The sequence below is a fragment of the Haliotis rubra genome, unplaced genomic scaffold (assembly GCF_003918875.1).
Source record: "Haliotis rubra isolate DU_JTF1 unplaced genomic scaffold, ASM391887v1 Scf1485, whole genome shotgun sequence".
NCBI classification, from domain to species: Eukaryota; Metazoa; Mollusca; class Gastropoda; order Lepetellida; family Haliotidae; genus Haliotis; species Haliotis rubra.
Genome location: NW_025765431.1, coordinates 70,332 through 97,726, shown reverse-complemented (window position 1 = coordinate 97,726; position 27,395 = coordinate 70,332). Strand labels below are relative to the sequence as shown.

Here is a 27,395-nt window from a genome sequence, read left to right as displayed (position 1 = left end):
AATTAAGAGGAATGTATTGGCGATACTGTGTGATAAAGCATTTCCTGAGGTGTCAACTTTTGAGTTAATGCTTGGAAATGTCTGCAAATTCGGTCATAGCATACATGAACGATATACGACGAGCATATGTTTCAATGCCGCAGCTTCATATATAAGATAAGCGCCAAAAGTTAAAAAAATATGGGGCAAGGAGGAAGTCTTGTGCATAGAACTCGCCTTCTTGCCCGCTGAAGTAAGGATTGGAAGGCGCACAATCACAGGTGTTACCTTTCACAAGTATATTTCATACATTTTTGTACTGAACCATCTTAGCGTCCTTTTCCTTTGACTATAAACGTTCATGGCAAAGCTATGATTTATTACACAACAGTAGGGGTAAAGCAAACTTTATTTCCTAACTACAAATTCAAATGAGTCTCACCATCTCACCGTCTACAGATACTCCCGTGCTATGTAATCGTACAGAGGTGTAGGAATAAACGCTTTAAGACGAGCAAGAACCTGAAAATAACAATGAAATAAGTTAGTTGAAACACGATCACCAATTAACGGTAATGACAATCAACAAGGCAAACAGTTCTTGACGCCTGTAAGACAGCGACCAATGACTTTGATGGATGTGGAGCTAGCGATTATTGACCGTACAACATGCAGGACTCGCACTTGATAGCCACACTAGAATTAGCATTGGATCCTTGTCTAACATAAGAATACAATACATTAATTCATTCTCATAAGCATTTGGGTTTTCTTCAGGGCATTCAAAAGTATCAACAGTAACAGATAACGTTGAAATATTTATCAAATGACTCTAATGCATATACTGCTAATGATCGTACCACTAATGGTGGCTGCGAAAAACAGGGCGGTGAGGTAGCCTAGTGGTTAAAACGTTCGCTCCTCACGCCGAAGACCCGGGTTCGATTCAACACATGGCTACAATGTGTGGAGCCCATTTCTGGTTTCGTCGCCGTGATATTGCTGGAATATTGCTAAAAGGGACGTTAAACCAAACTCACTCGCTATAAAAACAGATTATTGGTGTTATGACATCCGCAAACAACGTGATGAAGACTAAACCCCTTACGCAGTAGATATCAAATAGTGAGTTTCCTCCATCTATCAGATATCGATGACGGGGTGTTGCCGCTAACACCGCATCCTCCATGCAGTCAAGGACAGGGGTCAGGTCTTTGCGTCCGAGTCTGGCTGCAGCAATCAGTTTTGTGTAGCAATCCTCCAGGTATTGTCTGCCGTAGACCTCTCTGACGTCATCACTTGCCTCACGCCACATCCTATCGTAGTTCTTTCGATGGGTTTCCATCTGTTAAAGCAATGAACATTGTGTCAAATGCATAGTATAAAAGCGTAAAACACTGACGTAAAACACTGAGAATTGAGTCGATAGTGTAAAAGGGTTTACTGAAATAGACATAAAGCAATGAGAATTGTGTCGATAGTGTGAAAGGGTTTACTGACGTCATATATATAATACTGTGTGAGTGAGTATGGTTTTGAGCCGCTTTTAGCAATATTGCAGCAATATCACGGCGGGGGACACGAGAAATGGGCTTCACACATTGTACCCATGTGAGGAATCGAATCCGAGTATTCGGTGTTACGAGCCAACGACTTAACCACAAGGCTACCCTACCGCCCCTGTACAACAGTGAGGATAGTGTCGATATTGTGAAATAGTTCACTGTTAAAACATAAGACACTGAGGATAGTGTCGATATTGTGAAAGGGTTTACTGAGTTCAGACACGAAACACTGAGAATTGTGTCGATATTGTGAAAGGGTTTACTGAGTTCAGACACGAAACACTGAGAATTGTGTCGATATTGTGAAAGGGTTTACTCAGTTCAAACACGAAACACTGAGAATTGTGTCGATATTGTGAAAGGGTTTACTAAGTTCAAACACGAAACACTAAGAATTGTGTCGATATTGTGAAAGGGTTTACTGAGTTCAGACACGAAACACTGAGAATTGTGTTGATATTGTGAAAGGGTTTACTGAGTTCAGACACGAAACACTGAGAATTGTGTCGATATTGTGAAAGGGTTTACTGAGTTCAGACACGAAACATTGAGAATTGTGTCGATATTGTGAAAGGGTTTAATGAGTTCAGACACGAAACACTGAGAATTGTGTCGATATTGTGAAAGGGTTTACTGAGTTCAAACACGAAACACTAAGAAATGTGTCGATATTGTGAAAGGGTTTACTGAGTTCAGACACGAAACACTGAGAATTGTGTCGATATTGTGAAAGGGTTTACTCAGTTCAGACACGAAACACTGAGACTTGTGTTGATATTGTGAAAGGGTTTACTGAGTTCAGACACGAAACACTGAGAATTGTGTCGATATTGTGAAAGGGTTTATTGAGTTCAGACACGAAACACTGAGAATTGTGTCAATATTGTGAAAGGGTTTACTGAGTTCAGACACGAAACACTGAGAATTGTGTCGATATTGTGAAAGGGTTTACTGAGTTCAAACACGAAACACTGAGAATTGTGTCGATATTGTGAAAGGGTTTACTGAGTTCAGACACGAAACACTGAGAATTGCGTCGATATTGTGAAAGGGTTTACTGAGTTCAGACACGAAACACTGAGAATAGTGTCGATATTGTGAAAGGGTTTACTGAGTTCAAACACGAAACACTGAGAATTGTGTTGATATTGTGAAAGGGTTTACTGAGTTCAAACACGAAACACTGAGAATTGTGTCGATATTGTGAAAGGGTTTACTGAGTTCAGACACGAAACACTGAGAATTGCGTCGATATTGTGAAAGGGTTTACTGAGTTCAGACACGAAACACTGAGAATAGTGTCGATATTGTGAAAGGGTTTACTGAGTTCAGACACGAAACACTGAGAATTGTGTCGATATTGTGAAAGGGTTTACTCAGTTCAAACACGAAACACTGAGAATTGTGTCGATATTGTGAAAGGGTTTACTCAGTTCAAACACGAAACACTAAGAATTGTGTCGATATTGTGAAAGGGTTTACTGAGTTCAGACACGAAACACTGAGAATTGTGTTGATATTGTGAAAGGGTTTACTGAGTTCAGACACGAAACACTGAGAATTGTGTCGATATTGTGAAAAGGTTTACTGAGTTCAAACGCGAAACATTGAGAATTGTGTCGATATTGTGAAAGGGTTTACTGAGTTCAGACACGAAACACTGAGAATTGTGTCGATATTGTGAAAGGGTTTACTCAGTTCAGACACGAAACACTGAGAATTGTGTTGATATTGTGAAAGGGTTTACTGAGTTCAGACACGAAACACTGAGAATTGTGTCGATATTGTGAAAGGGTTTATTGAGTTCAGACACGAAACACTGAGAATTGTGTCAATATTGTGAAAGGGTTTACTGAGTTCAGACACGAAACACTGAGAATTGTGTCGATATTGTGAAAGGGTTTATTGAGTTCAAACACGAAACACTGAGAATTGTGTCGATATTGTGAAAGGGTTTACTGAGTTCAAACACGAAACACTGAGAATTGTGTCGATATTGTGAAAGAGTTTACTGAGTTCAGACACGAAACACTGAGAATTGTGTCGATATTGTGAAAGGGTTTACTGAGTTCAAACACAGTCTAAACACTGAGAATTGTGTCGATATTGTGAAAGGGTTTACTGAGTTCAGACACGAAACACTGAGAATTGCGTCGATATTGTGAAAGGGTTTACTGAGTTCAGACACGAAACACTGAGAATAGTGTCGATATTGTGAAAGGGTTTACTGAGTTCAGACACGAAACACTGAGAATAGTGTCGATATTGTGAAAGGGTTTACTCAGTTCAAACACGAAACACTAAGAAATGTGTCGATATTGTGAAAGGGTTTACTGAGTTCAAACACGAAAACTGAGAATTGTGTCGATATTGTGAAAGGGTTTACTCAGTTCAAACACGAAACACTGAGAAATGTGTCGATATTGTGAAATGGTTTACTGAGTTCAGACACGAAACGTTGAGAAATGTGTCGATATTGTGAAAGGGTTTACTGAGTTCAAACACGAAACACTGAGAATTGTGTCGATATTGTGAAAGGGTTTACTGAGTTCAGACACGAAACACTGAGAATTGCGTCGATATTGTGAAAGGGTTTACTGAGTTCAGACACGAAACACTGAGAATAGTGTCGATATTGTGAAAGGGTTTACTGAGTTCAGACACGAAACACTGAGAATTGTGTCGATATTGTGAAAGGGTTTACTGAGTTCAAACACGAAACACTGAGAAATGTGTCGATATTGTGAAAGGGTTTACTGAGTTCAAACACGAAAACTGAGAATTGTGTCGATATTGTGAAAGGGTTTACTCAGTTCAAACACGAAACACTGAGAATTGTGTCGATATTGTGAAAGGGTTTACTCAGTTCAAACACGAAACACTAAGAATTGTGTCGATATTGTGAAAGGGTTTACTGAGTTCAGACACGAAACACTGAGAATTGTGTTGATATTGTGAAAGGGTTTACTGAGTTCAGACACGAAACACTGAGAATTGTGTCGATATTGTGAAAAGGTTTACTGAGTTCAGACACGAAACATTGAGAATTGTGTCGATATTGTGAAAGGGTTTACTGAGTTCAGACACGAAACACTGAGAATTGTGTCGATATTGTGAAAGGGTTTACTGAGTTCAAACACGAAACACTAAGAAATGTGTCGATATTGTGAAAGGGTTTACTGAGTTCAGACACGAAACACTGAGAATTGTGTCGATATTGTGAAAGTGTTTACTGAGTTCAGACACGAAACACTGAGAATTGTGTCGATATTGTGAAAGGGTTTACTGAGTTCAGACACGAAACACTGAGAATTGTGTTGATATTGTGAAAGGGTTTACTGAGTTCAGACACGAAACACTGAGAATTGTGTCGATATTGTGAAAGGGTTTATTGAGTTCAGACACGAAACACTGAGAATTGTGTCGATATTGTGAAAGGGTTTATTGAGTTCAAACACGAAACACTGAGAATTGTGTCGATATTGTGAAAGGGTTTACTGAGTTCAAACACGAAACACTGAGAATTGTGTCGATATTGTGAAAGTGTTTACTGAGTTCAGACACGAAACACTGAGAATTGTGTCGATATTGTGAAAGGGTTTACTCAGTTCACACACGAAACACTGAGAATTGTGTCGATATTGTGAAAGGGTTTACTGAGTTCAGACACGAAACACTGAGAATTGTGTCGATATTGTGAAAGGGTTTACTGAGTTCAGACACGAAACACTGAGAATAGTGTCGATATTGTGAAAGGGTTTACTGAATTCAGACACGAAACACTGAGAATTGTGTCGATATTGTGAAAGGGTTTACTCAGTTCAAACACGAAACACTAAGAAATGTGTCGATATTGTGAAAGGGTTTACTCAGTTCAAACACGAAAACTGAGAATTCTGTCGATATTGTGAAAGGGTTTACTCAGTTCAAACACGAAACACTGAGAAATGTGTTGATATTGTGAAATGGTTTACTGAGTTCAGACACGAAACGTTGAGAAATGTGTCGATATTGTGAAAGGGTTTACTCAGTTCAAACACGAAACACAAAGAAATGTTTCGATATTGTGAAAGGGTTTACTGAGTTCAGACACGAAACGTTGAGAAATGTGTCGATATTGTGAAAGGGTTTACTGAGTTCAGACACGAAACACTGAGAATTGTGTCGATATTGTAAAAGTGTTTGGCTCAATTCAGACATACAGCAGTGAGATTTGTGTCGATAGAATAAAAGGTTTTACTCAGTTCATACATAAAACACTAGAAATTGGTTACAGTCGATAGGTGTATGTTCACTGGTTACGTCGGAGGCCCCAGTTCGATTCTCCACACTGCGTGAAGCCCATCTCAGGTGTTCCCCACCGTGATGTTTTGGAATATTGCCAAAAGAGGTTAATATCATTACTCACTCACACTACCTGTACAGCTCACATTTCCCAACATCCCCGTTCCTCCGCCATAGTTTCCAGGTTCTATAATGGACACTTTGATTCCGAACCGTGCCATTTCCATTCGGAGCGAATCTGAAAACGCCTCTCCTGCGAATTTACTGATGTTATAAGCAGCACAGTGGGTTGTGCAGACTAGTCCCTGGACGCTCGTCACGTTCACAATTCGACCTGCAACGAACAGACATTTTGGACTGAAACAGCGGTGAATAAAGTTATCAGACTCTTCGATTTCGCAGCACCGTCGGAGTAGGAAGGTAGAGTTATCTCCCTTATGTATACTGTTGAATGAGCATGAAACCTATTTTACACTTCGGTATCAGTGTTGAAGCGCCCACTGCCAATAAAGAGGGAGAGACACAAAAAGAGACATTTTTATTTTTGTGTGTGTCTTGGGGAGAATGTGATGACAGCGAATGTTGTGTTACTAGTTTCAAGGCGTAGTTTCCTGTTGTTTGTTTAATGTGATTGGTTCGAGACTGCACACTGAGTGAGTGACTGAGTGAGTTTAGTTTTACGCCGCTTTTAGCAATATTCCAGCAATATCACGGCGGGGGACACCAGAAATGGGCTTCACACATTGCACCCATGTGGGGATCGAACCCTGGTCTTCGGCGTGACGAGCCAACGCTTTAACCACTACGCTACCCCACCGCCCCTGACTGCACACTGACGGGAAAATGCAGAGAAAAAGGTTAATCAGGTAGGGGAATGTTGGTTTGGTTGTTGTTTAACGTCGCGCTCAGCAATACTCCAGCTATATGGCGGCGGTCTGTATGTAACCGAGTCTGGACTAGACAATCCAGTGATCAACGCCATGAGCATCGACCAACGCAAGATGGATACAATGTCGTGTGTCAACCAAGTCAGCGAGCCTGACCACCCGATCCCGTTAGTCGCCACTTACGACAATCATTGGTCACGGGTTGGTTGGGGAAGGGTCCTCGGTTTCACGACAATCATCATTTGTACGCACAACGAAATCAACTAGAAGGGTGGTGGTACCAGCTTGTCACACTGAAGAGCTGCGCACAAGACCGATAGTGGAAAAGAATGCCCAACGAACGAGCTATCCAAGCGAGACGCTTGATATTACCTTTTCAGTTTGAAAAACACGGCGTCAACATAAAATATGTAATTAGTAGGAAACGTGACAGGCATTTGTACCCAATGTGATACAGAGGTGATCCCTGGCTTTAAACTCGTGAGGAGTCGAGTTTGCACTGTTATGTCATTGAATACGGAAAGAAAACCGTTGATGAACTGATTTCGGTTATTTACCCATCACTACAGTCCGTTTGATTTCATTTGATACCGATGAATTGCTCACTCACTAACACGAAATAGGTCTCAAATGAAATCAAACGGACTATATTCACTGGTGCAACACACTTAGTAAAACATTAATCTTTGCTTATTTTTGCATGATATAATTGGTTGAATGGAGAAAGAATTATGAAGTGAATTTGCAAATACTCAACCCCTAACATGTTTCAAATACTGCAAATTTGTGGGAAAGAAAACAAAAAAATATTGATGTTCAAGAAAAGATGTCTACGAAAGGCAAACTAAGAAACTCAAATAAGAAAATCATTCTTGTTCCTCTTACCATTTTCGTATTTTGTAATATACCTTGGCATTTTCTGATGAGAGGCAAAAAGGATTTGGTCACGCGCACCATGCCAAACATATTGACTTCCGCTGTGTGTTTGAAATCATCCATGCTGTAAAACTCTATGTCGCCAAGCGGCATGGTTCCAGCGTTGTTAACAAGCGCCCAAAGGCCTGGAATATAATAAAGGAGAAAACTGGAAAATTGCAATAACAAAATAAAGTCACCAGAAACATGTACCCCAGTTTTACTGCACAAATATTATTATTTATATTTTAATCGCGAAAACAGTTTCTGCTACCTCAGCTTTTTCATTAATATGCATATTCCGCTAGCGGTCACGTGACCTTTTACACTCATATGTACTACATCCATGTACATGCCCATGGCCTAAGATTTGCATAAAGACAGTGTGCCCTGTTGTCATATTTCTCCAATATTGCTAAATTCAACATGAGTGAATGAGTGAGTTTAATTTTACGCCGCACTCAGATATATTCCAGCTATATGGTGGCGGTCTGTAAATAATCGAGTCTGGACCAGACAATCCACTGATCAACAGCATGAGCATCGATCTGCACAAATGGGAACCGATGACAACCAAGTCGGCGAGCCTCGCAATTGGGAACCGATGACAACCAAGTCAGCGAGCATGACCACCCGATCTCGTTAGTCGCCTCTTACGACAAGCATGGATTACTGAAGGTTCATTCTAACGCGGACCTTCACGGGTCCTAAATTCAGCATGAATATTAATAAACACATTCGGAGTTTATGTATGCTTGTATACACACCTGCCTCGCCAACTATGCTTTGCACACGCGCCATACATTGTCCGACGCTGTTATCGGAAGTGACGTCAAGACACAGCACGCGCATGCGCTCAGATGAGACTCGTTTTAATTCAGTGGCTCCGGACCCTCGTTCTAACAGACACGTCGCTATAACGTTACATCCTCGTTCATCCAGACGTTGTGCCAGCTGATGACCAAAACCTAAAAGAACATTGAAGAAAATGAATTTGAAGTTGATGCCTAAAGAGAACAAATGTACGTTGCGTATCCGCAGCAAGGTTAGTTATAAAAATACAAAAATAGAATTATATCAGGAAAAATAACAATACCTGTGTATTTGAAGTACCAAAATGTCTTGCTTCCTGGGTGCTGTTATGTTATATGCATATCGTTGGAAAGGAAAGTACCGCTTTGTAAACTTAATGAAAACAACTACATGAATTCTATTTCGCCTGTTAAATAAGTTATCTCTTCTTGATGTAAGGCTGACATAGGAACAATGTACGTTGAGCACTTATCTAATTCAGCGTATCAGTACCTCCTAGACGTTCACGGAAGTTTCAGCACTATGGTTCGTGATTCGGAAGGATCCCATTGAAATATCTAGATGGGGCTCTGTACACTCCCTCTGGTAGCACATGGAGACATTGTTTAGTTCCTGGTTAACACAGGCTACTAGGTGCGTGACCACTCGTGTCATTAACTGACTGCATTCGTGAACGACTCGTGCTTTTCCGGGACCAGCCGAATAGCGACACGTGCCCCACAAGAGAAGTGAAAAACGTGAAAAGAAGTGTCCGTAATGATTCACGTATGTATCTTCTTGTGTCATAACTGTTGCAGATGCTATTTAAAACACATTGGATTTACACTGATAAACATTAAGGATGAACACAAATATTTTGGGATATAGTGTTAGTTACAAGACGGATGTAAAATCACAAAGTATTCTTGGCGGATTCTTTGGCCGGTCATACGCGCAGCCTGATTAGTTTGTCGTAATTTTCACAGAACATCCATGTCTTGGGGAACAAGTCATTGTGAAGGTTACGGAAAACGGCGAGTGGTGACGAATATGAAGACGATGTCAACTCGTGTCTTTCTCGTGGCCACTTTATTGACTAGTTTCTGGACAATCTTCGACTCTAAATTTAAAGGAAGCTAATGTGGAAAGTCTGTCCGACTGCAATTAACACCTACCGAGGTTCAAACATAAAACACAGAAAATGATAAAATACCCTTACCCTCTTACATAACTAGGTCAGTAAGAAGCATGGTCATGTTTACCCTTGCCTGATGGTGTATTTGCTATCCTAAATTCAATAGAATAATAGGTATGAATGATGATGCCCATGATGCCTTTACTGAATTTAAATCAAATTCATATTTAAGAAACAGGCACTATCAATCTGTAATTTCCTCATATGCCCAAAGATATTCATGCTTTGCACAGAATTCTGACCATTTGTTTGTGACAAGCGTTTTTAGAGACAGGTCACTTTAATGTATTGTCACTTTAAACATTATGTCAGTTATATTCCGACGTAGATTAATGGAATGTTTATAACCACTTGACTTGATACAATATATTTCTCGCCATCTCGAACCCCACATTCCCATCCTCATCAGTGCACATCCCTCTCCCTCATATGTGACAATACGGTCACGTAGACAACAGCAGCATCGTCACTGTCCTCACTGTGCTATCCGGTAAATATGCGCCTTCCATTTTATACATTTAGGTTATAATTTCATCCACAAAGTGGTAATATTATGTTGTTCTTACATGATACTTGTGTATATTCCATAAATGGCATGTAACATACAGTTTCGTTCACACATAGGCCATGATATGCTCAGCTGTCTTCCGTGTGATACACAAACTTAGACTTACAAAGACAGAAACACCCCTTGTGATGTGTTTGTCATAGACTGCTATCAATGACATACCTGAGAATGGAATCCCAATTTACGAAATACACTTTATGGTGATTTGTACATTTGTACTTACGTTTAATCTATATGTACTTTCACAGGTCCAGTTTCTAAGGTTAACATGACGCTTGGCTGGACTGTGAGAACAGGAATACGAAAATGTGTATTAACGTTGTGATGTACATCATTTTATCATCAACACTTGTTGAACGAATATAGCGTAGTTGATAAAGTATGAATATCGTGTTCGGTTTTCGGTATAGACCCTGACTTGTGTGACTCGGGGTTGGATAGGGTTGTTTAGGTGCTGTACTGAAAGAAGGGTTTATTTTGGGACGAAACAATAGAAATATATGAGTGGTCCTGCCATTGACCTTGACATTCACGAACCAGTTTTGTTTAGACAAGGCAGTTAAAAAACTTCATAGAAAGCCTCATCTGTACTTGGTGTTAACAAAATATATGATGACGTTCCTACAGAGAATACACATTTTAGAACACATTTTTATGTACATTTCAGAGATGTTTAATCCAATGGACAACAATTCGTCGTTTTTGAATACGACACCAACCGCCACGGCAGGAATCAATGAACCAAGAACCGACCTTGAAGCAAGGAGATACCTTCAAGATTTGGAAGCCAATAACCGAGCTGTCTTGCAACCAGCAATCTTCTTTACTGGACTCGTGGGTCCAATTTCCTTCTTCGGCAACATCACAGTTCTCATAGTGTACAGCAGACAGTTTAAAGAAAGCGCTACCAGAAGCTTCATCCTAACAGTGGCTCTGTTCGACTTCCTGAGCACGGCAATTGCTCTACCTGCTGAGATCCTTTCTTTGTTAAACAACGCAACATTTCCAAGTCCTCTGTTGTGTAAATGTTATGTATTCATGGAACAATTCTGCGCCACAGCGTCATCCGGAGCTCTGGTTGTGTTCGCTGGACACCGATTCAGAAAGATTTGTACTCCTTTAAAGAATCAGATGACTGTCACAACAGCTCGCAGTTTAAGACTATGTGTGTGTACGTTTGCTCTTGGCTTAACCTGGCCAGCTTTCGTTTTATATGGGGATCAGACTGCGAAGACACCGTTTGAGGGCGTTCTTGTCCATGGATGTGGCATACAGGATTATTTCAAAGATAGCATCTTTACAAAGATTTACAGATGTGTTTTCTTGGCTATGTTTACGCTGGGAGCAATTCCCATAGCTGTGTTATACCTTCTTGTTGCTCGGAAGCTACTGTTGCTTCGGCGGTGTCGATGCAAAGCTGTTCTCCCATATCAAAAGGTCATGCGCGAAATGATATCGACTGTGAAGCTGCGTTCGATATCTGAATCCAGCAATACATCGTGGAGAAGAGCCAGGATATCGGCAAGCACTCTGAGATATTCAACAAACCAGTCAAATATGTTCACCGTACCTAAACGTACAACCCTTATGATCGCAACAACGACAGTCGTCATCTACCTAAGTTTTCTACCTAACTTAATCTTACGTGTCATTGAACATTTCAGTGGGGATGTTTTGTTCAATCAAAGCGTCGCCACGCTCAGTGTCTACCATTTGTTTTTGAGATTTTATTATCTTCACTGTGCAGCTAATCCTATTATATACAGCACATTTAGCGTCAAATTCAGAGAGGAATTTCAAAAATTGTGTGGTATCACGCAGCGATGTTCGACAGCCAAGAACCCAACCACGAGACCTTTTATCAGGAGGTTTGACGACCAGGAAATGCACAGGCTTTCTGTTTTCCAATAATTCTGCTTGACAAAAAGGGGGAGGTACTTTGAATGGTGTGTTTTGTTCTGATAACGTATTCCAAATTCGTTAAACAGCCAACCGTTACAGCGATCTCTAGGACACGACTTTTATTTCCAAATGCCCCCTTTGCACGTAACGACTATCACATCCTACACATTCATATGGATTAACAAAATAACCTTCGCCCCACCTTAGGATAAAGGTGTAGTAACTAATCATACTTATAACAACTCTCGTGTGTTTATGGGGGTCTTAAGAGCGACTGAGTGAATAATGTTTGACGCCGCAAGTGATTGAATCCAGACAGACCAATCATATTATAAGCAACATCTCGGTCTCTCAGGTTAGTGAGTGAGTTTAGTTTTACGCCGCTTTTAGCAATATTCCAGCAATATCACGGCGGGGGACACTAGAAATAGGCTTCACACGTTGTGCCCATAAGAGGAATCGAACCCGGGTTTCGGGGAGACGAGGGAACGCCTTTACCACTAGGCTACCCCACAGCTCCCAGGTCATCAGGCAAGTCACCGAGCCGAACTACCCGTCTTAATGTCCTCTTACGACAATGGGTCTCTTCTACCCAGTGATACCAACATGATGTGCCTACACCAGTAATGAGTTTTTAGGGGGCAGTTTAAATTAATAAGATAAAGAATTTGAAAATGCATGAAGGACCTTTGGGAGATGTGAAAATGGTTTCACGCTGCTTTTAGCAATATTCCAATAATATCATATGTTACCTATGCACGAAATGGAGCATGGCCCCTCGGGACAAGCGAACACTTTAACCAACATTATACCCTACCGCCCAGATAACAGAAAGTGATTTTGTTGGATGGAGACATTTTGTAGAAAATTGTTTCATTATTAATATATATATATATATATATTACATTATAAATATATTCACAATCCATAGAATCTACAGTTATGTTTATAATATATTAGCGCTTTCAATTATTAGCTATTTTTAGATTACAGTGAGATTTTGTATATTATATCTGCTGTAAAATGTCTGGTTTTGATGCTATCTGTTTCCTACTTCCTACTTTCTACAGGGGAAGGAATGTAACTGAAGGAATACTACAAATGTTCTTCTATTACCATTAAAGTGTACTTATTCTGTGGCTATGATGCAGTTATTGCAGTTATGCAACATGTACAAAACACCCGTTTAGGGGTAATGGCTTTCCTCAGAATGTTGAGATCTGCTTGGTGCAGGTACGTGATCTTGTGATTCGAAAACAATAGCTTTCACGCCTTGGAGAGAAATAAATTTCTGAGCATGAGAAAAAATCCCTTGTAGGCGGCCACGAAGAAAACAGGTTGCACGTTGCTTACGAGTCAGTTAAAAATACTGATAAGCTCAAGTTTAACTCAGCTGAACCGAATTTTCAATTTGTTATATAGCCTATATTTTGCAAAAGGAGATTGAAAAATGTCGGTAATGTTAATTGGTTGTAGTATTATTATACCCCGGGGAATGTGTATTTGTTATGCATATATTTAACGTAACGCAACACTATATATTCACTATAATAATCCGCGTGATGCTTCTGCCACTGAAAGACCCGTGAAGATCCGGGGTAGAATTGGTCTTCAGTAACCCATGATTGTCGTAAGAGGTGACTAACGGGATCATGTTCTCATCCTCGCTGACTTGGTTGACACATTTCATAGTATCACAATTGCGTAGATCGATGATCATGATGTTGATCACTGGATTGTCTAGTCCAGACTCGATTATTTACAGACTGCCGCCATATAACTAGAATGGTGCGGCGTTAAACGACATCCCAAAGCCAAAACCGACATCTGTAACTGCCGTTCCCTGAAGCAAATACCATACATTACAGTATATTTGCAGTATCACAGTATATAGTATTGTGTCTCACAATATGAGCATGAGTACTAGTGAGTGAGTGAGTGTTCGACGCCACATTGATCAATATTCCAGTTATATCACGGCGTGTCGGCTTGGCGAAGGAGGACATCATGACCATTGCTGACGCGATGTACGTCTTAATGCTTTATCAGAACCCACGAGCGATGGTATGGCGCAAACTCTGGGTTCGAAATACAGTTATAGGTTCCTGGCATGCCAAAGGGACGCAAATCCGACGACAACACGGGCCAGGTAATCGTAGATTCTTTTGGCATGTATGGAAATCCCACGTATGAGATAATAAGGACATTTGTAATGCGCTGAATTCCGCACCACAGAGGGGCATGCTCAAAGCGCTAAGATACCATCTGATCATTATAAACCCGGATAACCCAAGCTGCTTGTGAGGCGCTAGAAGGTTAACAGTCTCGTAACAGTCACCGGGTACCCATTTTCTGCTGGGTGAACAGAGGCAATTTTGAACAAATTCACTTGTCTGTGGTCAGAACACATGTATCACATGTGCTTCGTTGTGGGGCAGGAATGAAGTCCTATGAACTCTCAGGAGTCAAGCTGTCACACACGGCCACCCACCCAAGGACTCTCCGTGCCCAATGTTGCTTGACTTCAACTGATTTGTGACCTGAGCTCTATGCACAGGACTACAGCCCAGCACAACTGCTTCTTTATGATGAATGTATTTACATACTTTCTGACAACTTAAATATAACAACACACACGACTGATGCGAAAAATGATATCAGTCGCACTTTGAAACTAAATACATTGTATGGCGTAGAATGAAACCATAAAATGAAATGAAACGGGATTTGCCAACTTGAAATTTCATCCACAAGTCTTTATGTGACATTATCAAACGCTGTAAACAAACGCGTTGTTCTAATAGCTGAAGGACAATCGCAATTAAGTGCCACTTAATTTTGACACAGATTGTACACATGAAAAGGAAACTTAAGCTCTCACCCGAGTCACATCCTGTTATCAGAACATATTTCCCAAGTGGCGACACTTGCTGGGCCAGTTTTTCCGTCTAATGGTGTAGAGGAGGAATACGGCGATCACGATACAACCAATGTAGAACATGTCACGTGACGACCTCACTTCCGGTCTCCCTTCAGCTGAAACTGAGACAGTATCTAATAAAGTTTCATGTTGACAGCGGAAAGGAAAGATGCCCGTTTATTTACTCTGTGGTCCCACTGCGTCTTTTTCATTACATAAGGCACTGTTAACAATCCCCAACCCTACTCCTCAAATTGTTTTGTTTGTACGGGAATATGGATAGCTGAGTATGGGCTATTTATGGATACGTTTACACACGCCCAACACTCGGCATGTTCCTACTTGCTATAAGTGTGGGCGTTTGGTTGACTATTCGTACTGATTTTGTTGTTCCAGTCATCGTATTTCTGCATATCCCTGCACATAATCATGTCTGTAACTGGCAAACTAGTGACCGATAATATGACGCCCAACGCTGTCGGGGTGCCATCACACGGAATCGACCAAGTACCGTAACTTATCACCCGGGTTAATTAAGCACTTCGTACGGCAATTTTATTCAAATAAGACATTTTACTCTCATACAATACCTCCAAGACCCGTGAACAATCCGGGTTACAACTGATCTTTAGTAACCCATGCTTGTCGTAAGAAGCTTCTACCGGTATCGGGCGGTCAGGATCGCTGACTTGGTTGACACATGTCATCGTATCCTTTGTATATATATGTTGAACAATATTCCAATATTGCTCTGTTGATAAATTGTGTTTTATGTTTCTTTGTGTTTTGTGTTTTAAGTTACGTGTGTCCGACAATTGTTCACAGGATAACGTATACATGCAGCAATGTAGGACGCCTCTCTGACAACTATGCATTCATACGTGTTTTGAATGTCAATGGGGTTCAGTGTATACGTGTATACATGTATGTTGTTGTTAGACATGCCAATTCATACGTGCCCATGCTTGTCGTATGAGGCGACTAACGGGATCGGGTGTACAGGCTCGCTCACTTTGTTTGAATAGAAAATGATTTAACAATGCCTAGGTATGTTTGACACATGTCATCGTATCACAATTGCTTAGATCGATGTTCATGATGTTTCTCACTGGATCGTCTGGTCCAGATTCGATTATGTACATATAGCTGGAATATTGCTGAGTGTGGCGTAAAACTAAACTCACTCGCTCACTCACCTCCCGGAGTGAAATTATGAATACGACTCCTCAGAATGTCGCACCAGGTGAACTATGTGATCATCTGATGTACATAACTAATTACTTTTGTTTAGATTTGGTCTTTAAAATTCAGACGTGCATATGAAGCAGTGGCATTACCCTTTTTGGGGTGTTGCATACATCCACTTATGAATCCAAATCAGTTTAGTAAGCCGTCATCTGATATGCTCACATTTCCGCAAACATTCATGTCGAGTTGAAGGTCAAAGAAACAGATGATAATGATTTTACACCGCTTTTACCAGTATCCGTACAAGTCAGAGAAACGAATTCAAACTCGTTAACCACATAGACAGACACATAGACACATACGTGTTTGTGAAACGAAGCCTAGGTCTTCTGTCTTACACATACAACATACTGATGAACAGGATACAACCTCTCCTTGTAATAATGCTGTGTAAGTTAATAGGCACGTGACATATGTTTAATGCTGCTTTGACCAGTATCGAGGATATGATGATGCGATATGCATGAAAAGGGCTAATCAGGTATTCGAACCCACGGCCACAAGTTCCTGGCACGCCTAAGGGATGCAACTCTACAAAACGGTTTATTGTTGGAATAGGCAAGTGTTGATTAACGTTAACACTTGCACATTTGAAGGATCTAGATAATAATCGTCAGATATTTCTTGCGCTGTGAAAGCACTACTTCCTCATTAACTCATCATAACAATAAAAAGGGTTGCATCCTCCCATGATCTAATCAAAAGATGACTACAAGGCAGTGCAGACCTTTAATTCGTTAACGCCAAGTGAAACACAGCGTGAAATAAATTCGACGCCAGAAAAGGTGAGGTTATTGTTAATGAGCTGTCATCGGCGTTAATAACTACCATCGTCACATCCTCTCCTCAATCAAATCATTACAATCCGTGTCAGTGGCTTCATTTCACATTCTAAATATTGTTGAGGAACAGGCTGAGCGTCGGGCATGTAAGTACATGTGTATCAATATTCTCAATATTTATTTTACCAAAACAACAGGTATTCTTATCCGTTTCTGAAAGAAGTTTGGTTTGTTAAATGTGTGTAGAAACTGTCCAGCAGTAGGTGTTGAAAGATAGTTGGGTATCAAGAAACGGTCATGTAATACGAATATTTGTCAAATGTCTGACGGCGCGCCTAATATACAACCGATGCGTGTTAATTGATCACGTTCAAACGAAGCACCGCGAGGGAATATTGTTTCACGCCAGCTATTGCAATATTCGAGTCAAGTCACTGCATGGCACATCACAAGTTGTCTTCAGTCATTGTACACATATGTTGAATGGAATTAGATAATTGAGTACACCCAATTTTTATGTTCTTCAATTATATGTATCCCAATTGAGTAGATTGATGCTTATGTTGTTGATCACTGGCTTGTCTGGTCTAGACTCGATTATTTACAGACTGGAATATTGCTGAATGCGGCGTAAAACTAAACTCACTCACAACACTTAATATATTTATATAACCTAACACAGGTGCATAGCTTATTGGTTAATTTCTCATTGTTTAGCATACATTGACACTGCATTGGATATTGAATAATTTACTGTCCTAGAGCAGTTTCCGGAACAATGTAGGCTTTTCTCCTGAAGCCATCGGTTTTCTCTCAGTGCTTCGAAATAAGAGTTTTTCTTGGTGAATATTCATCTGAACTATCAGACATTCGATGAATGTTGTCCAAACTGCAAAGTTTGTCCCTCACTCTATGAAGGCTAATACACCACGGGTCATTCTCACTTACCCAGCACCTTTTGTTTTAGGGTCCCAGTTCACTTGAGCGACATAATCCCCTACAACAAAAGGTGCGCTTTATATTTTGTTCCCTATGATATTTGGTCACCTGTGATATTTAGTCACTGTGTTGTATGATCCTGTAAACTTTGAAACCTTTTAATTTAAGGTATGACTGTGACAGAATATTGATCGAACACTTTTATTTTTACATGACACATATTAATAATTTACATTGCCTTATATTCATATTATATACATATACATATTATATTCATCTTATATACATCATCTTAAATACATCTTAAATACTCTCTTCTTAAACAGACCAGTTAAGGTCCGGGTTAGAATGAGCTTTCAGTAACCCATGCTTGTTGTATTAGGCGACTAACGGGATCGGGAGGTCAGGCTCGCTGACTTGGTTGACACATGTCATCGGTTCCCATTTGCGCAGATCGATGTTCATGGTCATGATCGATGCAATCACTGGATTGTCTGGTCCAGACTCGATTATTTACAGACCACTGCCATATAGATGGAATATTGCTCAGTGCGGCGTAAAACTAAACTCACTCACTCATCTTAAATACTCTTATATACATAATCTTAACTTCATCTTATATACATCATCTTATATACACATCAGTTCATACACCACACACATTAGTACCCAGTGAGATGGGATACACTATATGTGTACTCAGTCACAGACAAATCACCAGCTTGAAGTCTGGTCTTGAAGGTGGCAAGTTGACTGTCCACCTCAATGGGTGAGCTAGGCCCGTGAGCTAATCCTCCAGCTTCTGGGACCATATCTCACAGGGATGAACAGTATTTGCACACTCAAGCAACTGAACTCATACACAGGGAAGGTCAGTTTCTATGGAAAGTAGAAACACAGTACTTTACCTTATACCGTTGAGTCCCAGGTTCTGTTGGCTGAACTGATATCTATGGTAACTCTATCTAGTTATAGGAGATGACATGGGTCATGTGTCCAGAACATGGTTCAGTATCATTTATCTGACGTGCCGTGTCGAGTTTCTTGATTATAATGAACACCAAACACCCAATATGGATGCCAGAGTGAAATGGGGCTCCAGGATGTTTGTTGGGGAAGGTTAAAGTTGTTTGTTTGTTGTTTAACGCAGCACTCAGCAATTTTGCAGCTATATAGGGGCGGTCTGTAAATAATCGAGTCTTGGCTAGACAATCCAGTGATCAACAACATGAGCATCGATCTACGCAATGGAGATGTGTGCCAACCATGTATGATCCAGTGATCAACAACATGAGCATCGATCTACGCAATTGAGATGTGTGCCAACCATGTATGATCCAGTGATCATGTATGATCCAGTGATCAACAGCATGAGCATCGATCTACGCAATTGGGATACGATAACATGTGTCAACAAAGTCAGCGAGCCTGACCACCCGATTCCGTTAGTCGGCTCCTACGACAAGCATGGGTTGCTGAAGACAAATTCTAACCCGGATCTTCAATGGTGGGCGCGAATGAGTTAGGTAAACCTTTGGGAGAGTTTGGTTACACTGTCAGAGGATGAGGCTGTTCCATTCAGACTCTGGACCAGGTATATCATATGCAACCCCGTCAATAATACGTGGCACGTCTTGATGTTTCAAACTCACAACTAAATTGAAACAAACTACAACAGGTACTACTACCTCGTTGGAGTCCATGTTTCATAGTATCTTCCTACACCTGTGTATTTGTCGTCACTAACTTGATGCTCTGTTTATGAATCCATCACTGTGGTATAATTAGTGGAAGCACCAGCCGGATTGCCTGACAAAGGTTCCCATTTGGCATATCTAGGGTAATTATTCATTTTATGACTGATTTATTACTTGAAACATGATGTGATGAATGTACTACATGACGTGTAACATGCACATGGCAGCAATGGTCAGTTTAGCCACAACGCAATCACATTTCAAAGGATTAACCGATAATACTTTGTTTGCTTAGTCACTGCTATTTTGCACAATGGGTTGCTCAAAGGTATGTGTAATTGCACTAAAGCAACCGGATTATTTGATGAGTTGAAGCGTGTATACCAGGGTGCCGTTGTACAAAGCGATCTTAGCACTAAGGTGACCGTAACTCCCATACCTTAACACTGACTTAAGGTAGCCTTAGCGCTAAGGTTGTTTTGAACAACGGCACCCAGTCCCATAAACGGGATGTTATGTTCTGGTCAACTGCAGCTTCAAGACGCCGTGTGGCGATGTTTAGAATGGCAGAATAATATCATTCAATAAAAAATAGACATTGCATTTGTTACTATTGTGTCATCAAAATACCAAACCAACAATCTAATTATTTTCCCTATGTCTCTCTGTTTTAAGAGTAGCAATATCCTTATATAAACGACCATGAACTGACAAGCATGATCAACACACTTCTCAAGTAACTCGTTATTGGGATTATTATTCAATGACCACAGTTGCGGTTGGAAAAAATAGTCTTTCCAGGGAACCAGTATAAGAAACAGAATTACAAGATACCTATATTCGCTTAATTTATTACATCATTTAAATTATGTTATCAAGATCACACAAATATGTGGATTACATGAAATTTAGAAATGTGAGATGAATATAGTGTAAATAAATTACACATTATTGTTATTTCGTCCGTTTTAATGCGTGCTCTCAGACAAGCAGTATGAGCTGTTTTTCACTTTCCATGCAGCACAGAAATATACATATTGAGTTCGCCACTCTCGGTAATTGACATCTACAGTCACAAGAGTGTTGTGAAGGAACCTGCACGATTTGGTCATGAAAAAGTACGAAGTAACAAACGCTTTTCAAAACAAATTATAGGTTCTTGCATTTATTCTAATTACGAAAGATACTTTGTATTGTATCTAACAGGGATACCGTCTCATCAGGGATTCTATTTAAGCCGAAGCATCCTGTAATTTTGTATCAATTCATGCAGGATGTGAGATGAGTCCGGGACCATCCGGGGGTAACCTCTAGTGACCGTTTACGTTAGACTGTCGAACAAATGCAAGCCCATAACATAAAGGCACTAACCTGATGTCAGAGTATTTTTCTGTTGCAGTTTTCTGTTCATGCGACGATGGAGTCCAGAATTCTTCTTCTGGTTGTTCTGACGATCGGATGTCTCGGTGAAGGTATGTCATCAAACAAATCAAGAATGTATTGTTGTTAAATTTTATTATAATTTTCTTCATGTGACTAAACTCAAGAATGTATAGTTGCTAACTTTTGTTTTTCATTTTCTTGATATGATTAAATTATTCCAGTTTCTTTCAGTCTTAATATGGGCATGGGATAAAAGCTACGCATCTATTAATAGAATATACCTAGATTATAGACTGGTCTTAAAAACTGCACCCTTTATTCATTATCTGAAGAAACATATTCGTGTATGTGTGTATGTATGACTACACTTTCATCGTATGAAGATCCGGGTTAGAATAATTATTGGTCTGTAGAAGAATTGTCATAAGAGGTAATTAACACGGGGTAGGGTTAACAAGTTTGGTTCCTCGTCATTTTAGAACTTACATATGCGCATGTATGGTTTCCAGAGTAGCATTGTAGTATCGGCGTTATGAGACATATGAATTCACATCTCTTCTCAACAGTTGATGGCATATGGTGTTATCGATGTGTGTCCCTCACGAAGCCCAGCTGCACTGCTGGGACAGGTCTGCTCCTGATTAATTGTCCGGCTCACATTGAGCATTGTTCTACCTACGTGTCTTTCGCTCGCGACAACACAGGTAAGGTCACAGTTATTTTACGGTTACACCCCCATTCCAATGACCGTCGGAACCTCATCAGAAGTCCATCTGATCCCAATTTTGCGAAAATTTCTGCGTTCCGATGAGTTCCGGTGAGAATTCACCAGACATCCTTTGTTTTGGGTTCCCCTTTTTCCGTAACATCCGATGGAGATCCAACATTGATCGGGTTAATCGGATGAAAGACTGGTAGCGGCCTGATGTCTGTCCGCCATATTCATGGGCGGCATCCGACTACGGTCGGATTATAATTCGAGGGTGACCTGATACTAATCTGACACTTCCAACACTATCCCGACACCAATCCAACAAATCGGTTACTATTCGTGGGGTATTCGGACACTGACCCAATACTGGTCGGATTTGTCGCCAAAATCAGCAGTCGAGTATAAAAGCGGGCTGCACCTCCTGACGGTTCTAGTCATGGATCAACTTCCTCGCAACGCTGCAGCCCTGGACTTTGTTTTTATGCTGCAGCAACAAACTATGCAACAAGATGCAATGACCCTTGAGGTCCTGAGGAGGAGGCTGAGAAGAAGGCACTACACCAGACTCATGAATGAACTGAGAATGGAGGATCCAACGGCCTTTTTAATTTCTTGAGAGTTACGCCAGAATCTTTTGATGAACTACTCCAGAGACTCGCACCAAGACTCACGAAGGGTGATACCAATGCCAGGAGAACCCTTGAACCTGGTCGCAAGATAGCCTGCACCCTAAGGCACCTTGCAGATGGCGACCGGTATCCACCACTGTCATACAGCTTCAGGGTTGCTCGAGAAACCATTTGCAAGTTTATCCACGAAGTCTGTCAATTGCAAGAATGGCATGCAATTGCTGAAGAATACGAGAGGCGTTGGAACGTCCCACATGTAATGGGGGCACTTGATGGCAAGCACGTGGCACTCAGGATACTGAAGAACTCAGGCAGTCTCTACCATACATTTCTTCTCAGTGGTCCTCGTGGCACTTGTTGATGCGAACTAATGGTTCTTGTGGATAGACACCGGTGGTCAAGGACACATGTCTGGACCACAGATATACAATGCATCTGAGCTCAAAAGAGACAGTGGATAGTGGGCAAATAGGATTTTCCCATCTGAGCCAATGGCCAAGGACAACCAGAACATGCCATACTTCATGATCGGGGATGACGCCTTTGTTCTGCAAACCCACATGATGAAGCCATACTCTAGAAAGAACTTGACTCTTACAGAGCATTAGTAGAGCCCGAAGAGTCATCAAGAATGCTTTCGGAATAATGGCAGCCAGATTCCAGAGTCTCCTAGGAACATTACAGCAACGACTTAACGTTGCGTAATATCATAGAAACCTGTGTCTGCCTCCACAACCTGATCCAAATCCGGCACCCAGCCATGCACCATGGTCAGCTGCATACAGAGGATGCCAACCACAACATCATACCTGGAGAATGGGAGGTTGGTTCTTTGCCTTCTGTCCGCGAACATTTCTGTTCTTTCTTGGACCCATCTTCAGGATCTTGGTGCTGTAAGTGTCCGATGAAACTCTGCGATGTGAATGTCGGCTGACCGTCCTTTTGTAGTCCATTGGCCGTCAGATGTCACCGCTTGATATGCGATAAGTGTCGGATGGCAGTTGAGTTAAAGAGCGATTACCCCCGATGTCACAACGGATAGCAATCGGAAGGTGCTAAATATCATGTTACCCGGGGCGGTGGGGTAGCCTAATGGTTAAAGCGTTGGCTCGTCACGCCGAAGACCCGGGTTCGAATCCCCACATGGGCACAAGGTGTGAAGCCCATGTCTGGTGTCCCCCGCCGTGATGTTGCTGGAATATTGCTGAAAGCCGCGTAAAACCAAACTCAGTCAGTCAGTCAGTCATATTACCCTCCAAGGAGAGTCGAATTGTTGATGGGCGACTATCAGGCGCGTCGGGCAGACTGCAGATTGCAATCAGATGAGCGTCCGATGACTGTTAATCGTCGGACATGGATCAGATAGCCATCAGACGTTGGCTAGGCACATCCGATAGTTGCAGAACACGAATCTGACATACATCCGACTGACTCGACATTCATCCGACACTGACTCGATTTGGGACCGGAAATAGCGTCCGACAATCGGACGATTTCGCCTCATCGGATGACGCCCGACACGTCGGACACTGACCTGATGGTTGACAAACACAAATCGGATATCTCGGACTGTGATTCGACACTCTTCGGTGGGTCACCGGTGGCTTCCGATGAGTGGCCGATGAGCCAGAAATCTCTGTGGAATGGGGGTGTTAACAAAATCGCTCGACCAGGGCTTATTGCCATAATCAGATAATGAGAGAAAAAATGGAACAACAGAAAATTCTATGTAAAGTCAGTAAATATATTAACTGTTTAAATGTTATAATGTGCTTTGTGAACCGGCCACTTCCAGGATCTTATAAGAACAAAACGTTTGCAGTAGTATATACGTTAACTTATACTTGTACTTTATACTTATAAGTTATAAATGTACGTTTTACGTTGACATGACTAATTTTGGTAAAGAATAAGCAATTTGTTTGGTCTTGAGAAACCGAACGATGCACCTAATTGAGTTTAATGTTACTTCTAGTTTGGCAGACGAAACAAATTCCTCAGCAAACATTCGCAAGGTTTGATAAACATGTGGCTTGATTTAAGGATAAACGATTGAAGGTGCCATGCTTTAATCAGAACAAACACTGTTATAAATTTAATATTTCTGCCTACCACACACAATATCCTTGTTGATGTAATGACAATGAAAGTCACTAGCTATATACAGCACTCATTTCGGATAAACAAAACATAACAAACTCTTCTAGGTTATCGGCAATTCTTTAAAGCACATGGACAATACTCTTGCTTCTTGGCTGGTTCTAGAGGTTTGGCATTTTGTTACCTATTCCTGGTAAACGTAAATCTTATTTCAGATCATCTGGTAGTCCGTGACTGTGGAGTTGCTGAGATCAACAGGTGTACCACAAAGGTCGTAGATAACCATGACACCATCTCCTGCTTCCGGTCATGTGATCAAGATGGCTGCAATGGCTACCCGTTGCAAGGGACGCATTCTTACAATCGGCCAATATCGGAGACTGTAGTTTAAACGTGTCAAATACACATTAGACATTATCAAAGCAAGGGCATGTACGGTATTCGCACAAATAAATCAGTGGCATGAATATTGTTTTCTTGATTCGCAGTAATGTTCAAACCTTTTCATGATTACTCCAAGACTGTTTGTCATTCCTTTTTGGGCGCTGACGCGCGTCACACCATTAACTGTATTGCGTCATACGTCATTATAGATGTCCGTATATGAATGTAAAGGCGCCGAACTCCAAGTCGGTAGCATGCCCCTGCACATACAATGTTAGTTATAAGTCTGATTGAAGAATATATCAGGTTGTGCTTTGAAAGGAGAATGTGTACCGATTTCAGTTAGTCTGTAACATTGTTCCACTTTTCTGTTGCTAAGTTGAACGACAGGAGGCCATTTATTTGACTTTTTATCAGGGGACCTCATAGTCAGCATTTCACAGCCAAGGAGAGTCGTGCACACATGGAAACGAGTCACAGACAGAATGCTTTGTTAACGATATAACCAGTAAAGGGCCGCAAGTGCTGGACTGATACTTCCAAGGGGATGACTACACAGTGCCATTTAGAAAGTGGCCAGTTTTCCACCAATCGTGGTTTGGAGACAATATTGTTAAACGTGACATAAAATCCCATTCCTACCATCACATCGTAATTCGTTGTTTAATTCCAGACTAGCCATAGCCGGATCCAGGAATTTTCAGGGGGGGGGGGGTGGGGGTGTCCGCCAGTGCAAAACATTAACTGCAAAGTGGTCTTTATTCATTTTCAAAGGGGTGGTGGGGTGTCGAAACCCCTGAAACATCCTTCCCCACCCTCCGCCAATGCTAGCAGTATGGATTCAGGATCGCACGTTTACTCTACTCGACTGTGGTTACTCTTCATCATGAAACACACAACTTATTGAGTCAACAATAACGAATCTTGCTTAACATTATCATAAAACGTGCGGACAGTCGACGAGATAACATTGACAAATAGACGTTCAAAAGTTACCTCCCTTTCACAGTTACACACCGTGGCGGTGTGTGGTCCTGTGCGTAGAGCTCAGGTCACAAATTGTTAAGCAACGTTGGTCGCGGACAGTCCTCAAATGGGTGACCGTGTTTGGCAGCTTGACTCCTGAAAGTTTCAAGGACTTCAGTCCTGCCCCACAACGAAGCACATATGACGCATGTGGTCTCACCTTAGGCAAGTGAGTTTGTTGAAATTTGCTTCTGTCCACCCAGCTGTAAAATTGGGTACCTGGTATGTTGCGATGGTAGTCGGAATTTGAACCTTGAGCGCCTGACAGGCAACCGGTTGTATTCTCCACATGGAGTGTTCTGTACTCGTTGACCAGGGGTAATATGTCAGCGCTTTGAGCATGCAATGTGCATGGATAAACGCGCAATATTAATGGACTATTATTATTATTATTATCGAGGGGAAAAGTCATACGCGTGACAGTCACTCTTATCAGTCTATTGCCGTCAGCCTGGTTTACACGTCGTTAGCGAAAACATTATATACTATGAATGAGTGTGTGAGTATTGTTTTAGGCCGCTCTTAGCAATATTCTAGAGCAATATCAAGGCGGACAATGCCGTACCCATGTGGGGAATCGAACCCGGGTATTCGGCGTGACGAGCGAACGCTTTAACCCCAAGGCTACCCTAGGGGCTCTTCGTGATCTTAGGCATTATTACTTATTATGATAAATTTCAGCATACAGAAATGTTTTAGCGGGTTAAACGGCTGCCCTGTCTTCCAAGGCGCCACTATTCGCTGTGCAGAGTTGCTGTCGTAGATGTCACTTAGACACGCTGGATGCACTGACAATAACATCAATCCATTAAACATATATTTCAGACATATGTTTCCAAGTTGGAGCGTTTGAAAGGAAAATTTAAATGCATTTTCTCGTACCTCAACCAACCGGTAAACCATCAATAAGTTAGGAAGAATTATCTCCCCTGAAAGACCTATCCGCACCGACTGAAAGGGCTTGCTCGTTATTCGCTTTTGAGTAATTTGGACAAATTGGTTACTTCCTCCTTGATAACCTTTCAGATTGAGGCAGTGTGGAAACTACGAGGGACCTAATTAAAGGCACACACTCTCTCCATACAGCATATTTTACAATAAGGACTATTAAAAATGCAATTTATTTTACTTCTATTAAATTCTGACTCACGAATTCGTGTTTGCATTAATTAGGTAAGTTGTATCTAGAATTCGGTGTAACATAAAGATACGCATTACAGTGACTTTGTGGACAAGGACTTCGGGGAGTTATTTGTGCTTCCTGCTGATATATAATACATCTTCATTGAAAACCGGTCCTCTGCACGTCGCCGTCACTTTCGACGTCACTGTCCCAAGTTCTTGAAGACCATTTATTATTCACCACGTGACGGGTAATTTTATGCAACGTCATTTTACAAGGTAAAAGTAGAATGACTAAACCAAAGTTCGGTCCATTTTACCCCAAAAAAACCCAATGTATGTTTAATTACCTAACCCTAACTCGAA

General features: G+C 41.2%; 3 protein-coding genes across 3 annotated transcripts; 2 read left to right on the top strand and 1 right to left on the bottom strand.

Annotated features, from left to right (window-relative positions):
- Window positions 1-370: 370 nt before the first annotated feature.
- On the bottom strand, window positions 371-16,435 carry LOC124269892 (retinol dehydrogenase 16-like). The gene is made up of 7 exons (XM_046704936.1): window positions 16,418-16,435; window positions 14,969-15,035; window positions 8,398-8,598; window positions 7,624-7,776; window positions 5,975-6,162; window positions 1,052-1,324; window positions 371-501 (listed from the first exon to the last, which is right to left on the bottom strand). Exons 1-7 carry the CDS (start codon window positions 16,433-16,435, stop codon window positions 433-435), a joined length of 969 nt encoding a protein of 322 aa, XP_046560892.1. The 3' UTR covers window positions 371-432.
- Window positions 10,043-13,226, top strand: LOC124269902 (thyrotropin-releasing hormone receptor-like). Its single transcript, XM_046704946.1, has 2 exons — window positions 10,043-10,107; window positions 10,853-13,226. Exon 2 carries the CDS (start codon window positions 10,855-10,857, stop codon window positions 12,094-12,096), a length of 1,242 nt encoding a protein of 413 aa, XP_046560902.1. The 5' UTR covers window positions 10,043-10,107; window positions 10,853-10,854; the 3' UTR covers window positions 12,097-13,226.
- Window positions 16,436-16,970: 535 nt separating the features above from the next.
- On the top strand, window positions 16,971-24,964 carry LOC124269900. The gene is made up of 4 exons (XM_046704945.1): window positions 16,971-17,040; window positions 21,073-21,145; window positions 21,623-21,760; window positions 24,713-24,964. The coding sequence occupies exons 2-4, from the start codon at window positions 21,091-21,093 to the stop codon at window positions 24,886-24,888; spliced, it is 369 nt and encodes a 122-aa protein (XP_046560901.1). The 5' UTR covers window positions 16,971-17,040; window positions 21,073-21,090; the 3' UTR covers window positions 24,889-24,964.
- Window positions 24,965-27,395: the final 2,431 nt, after the last annotated feature.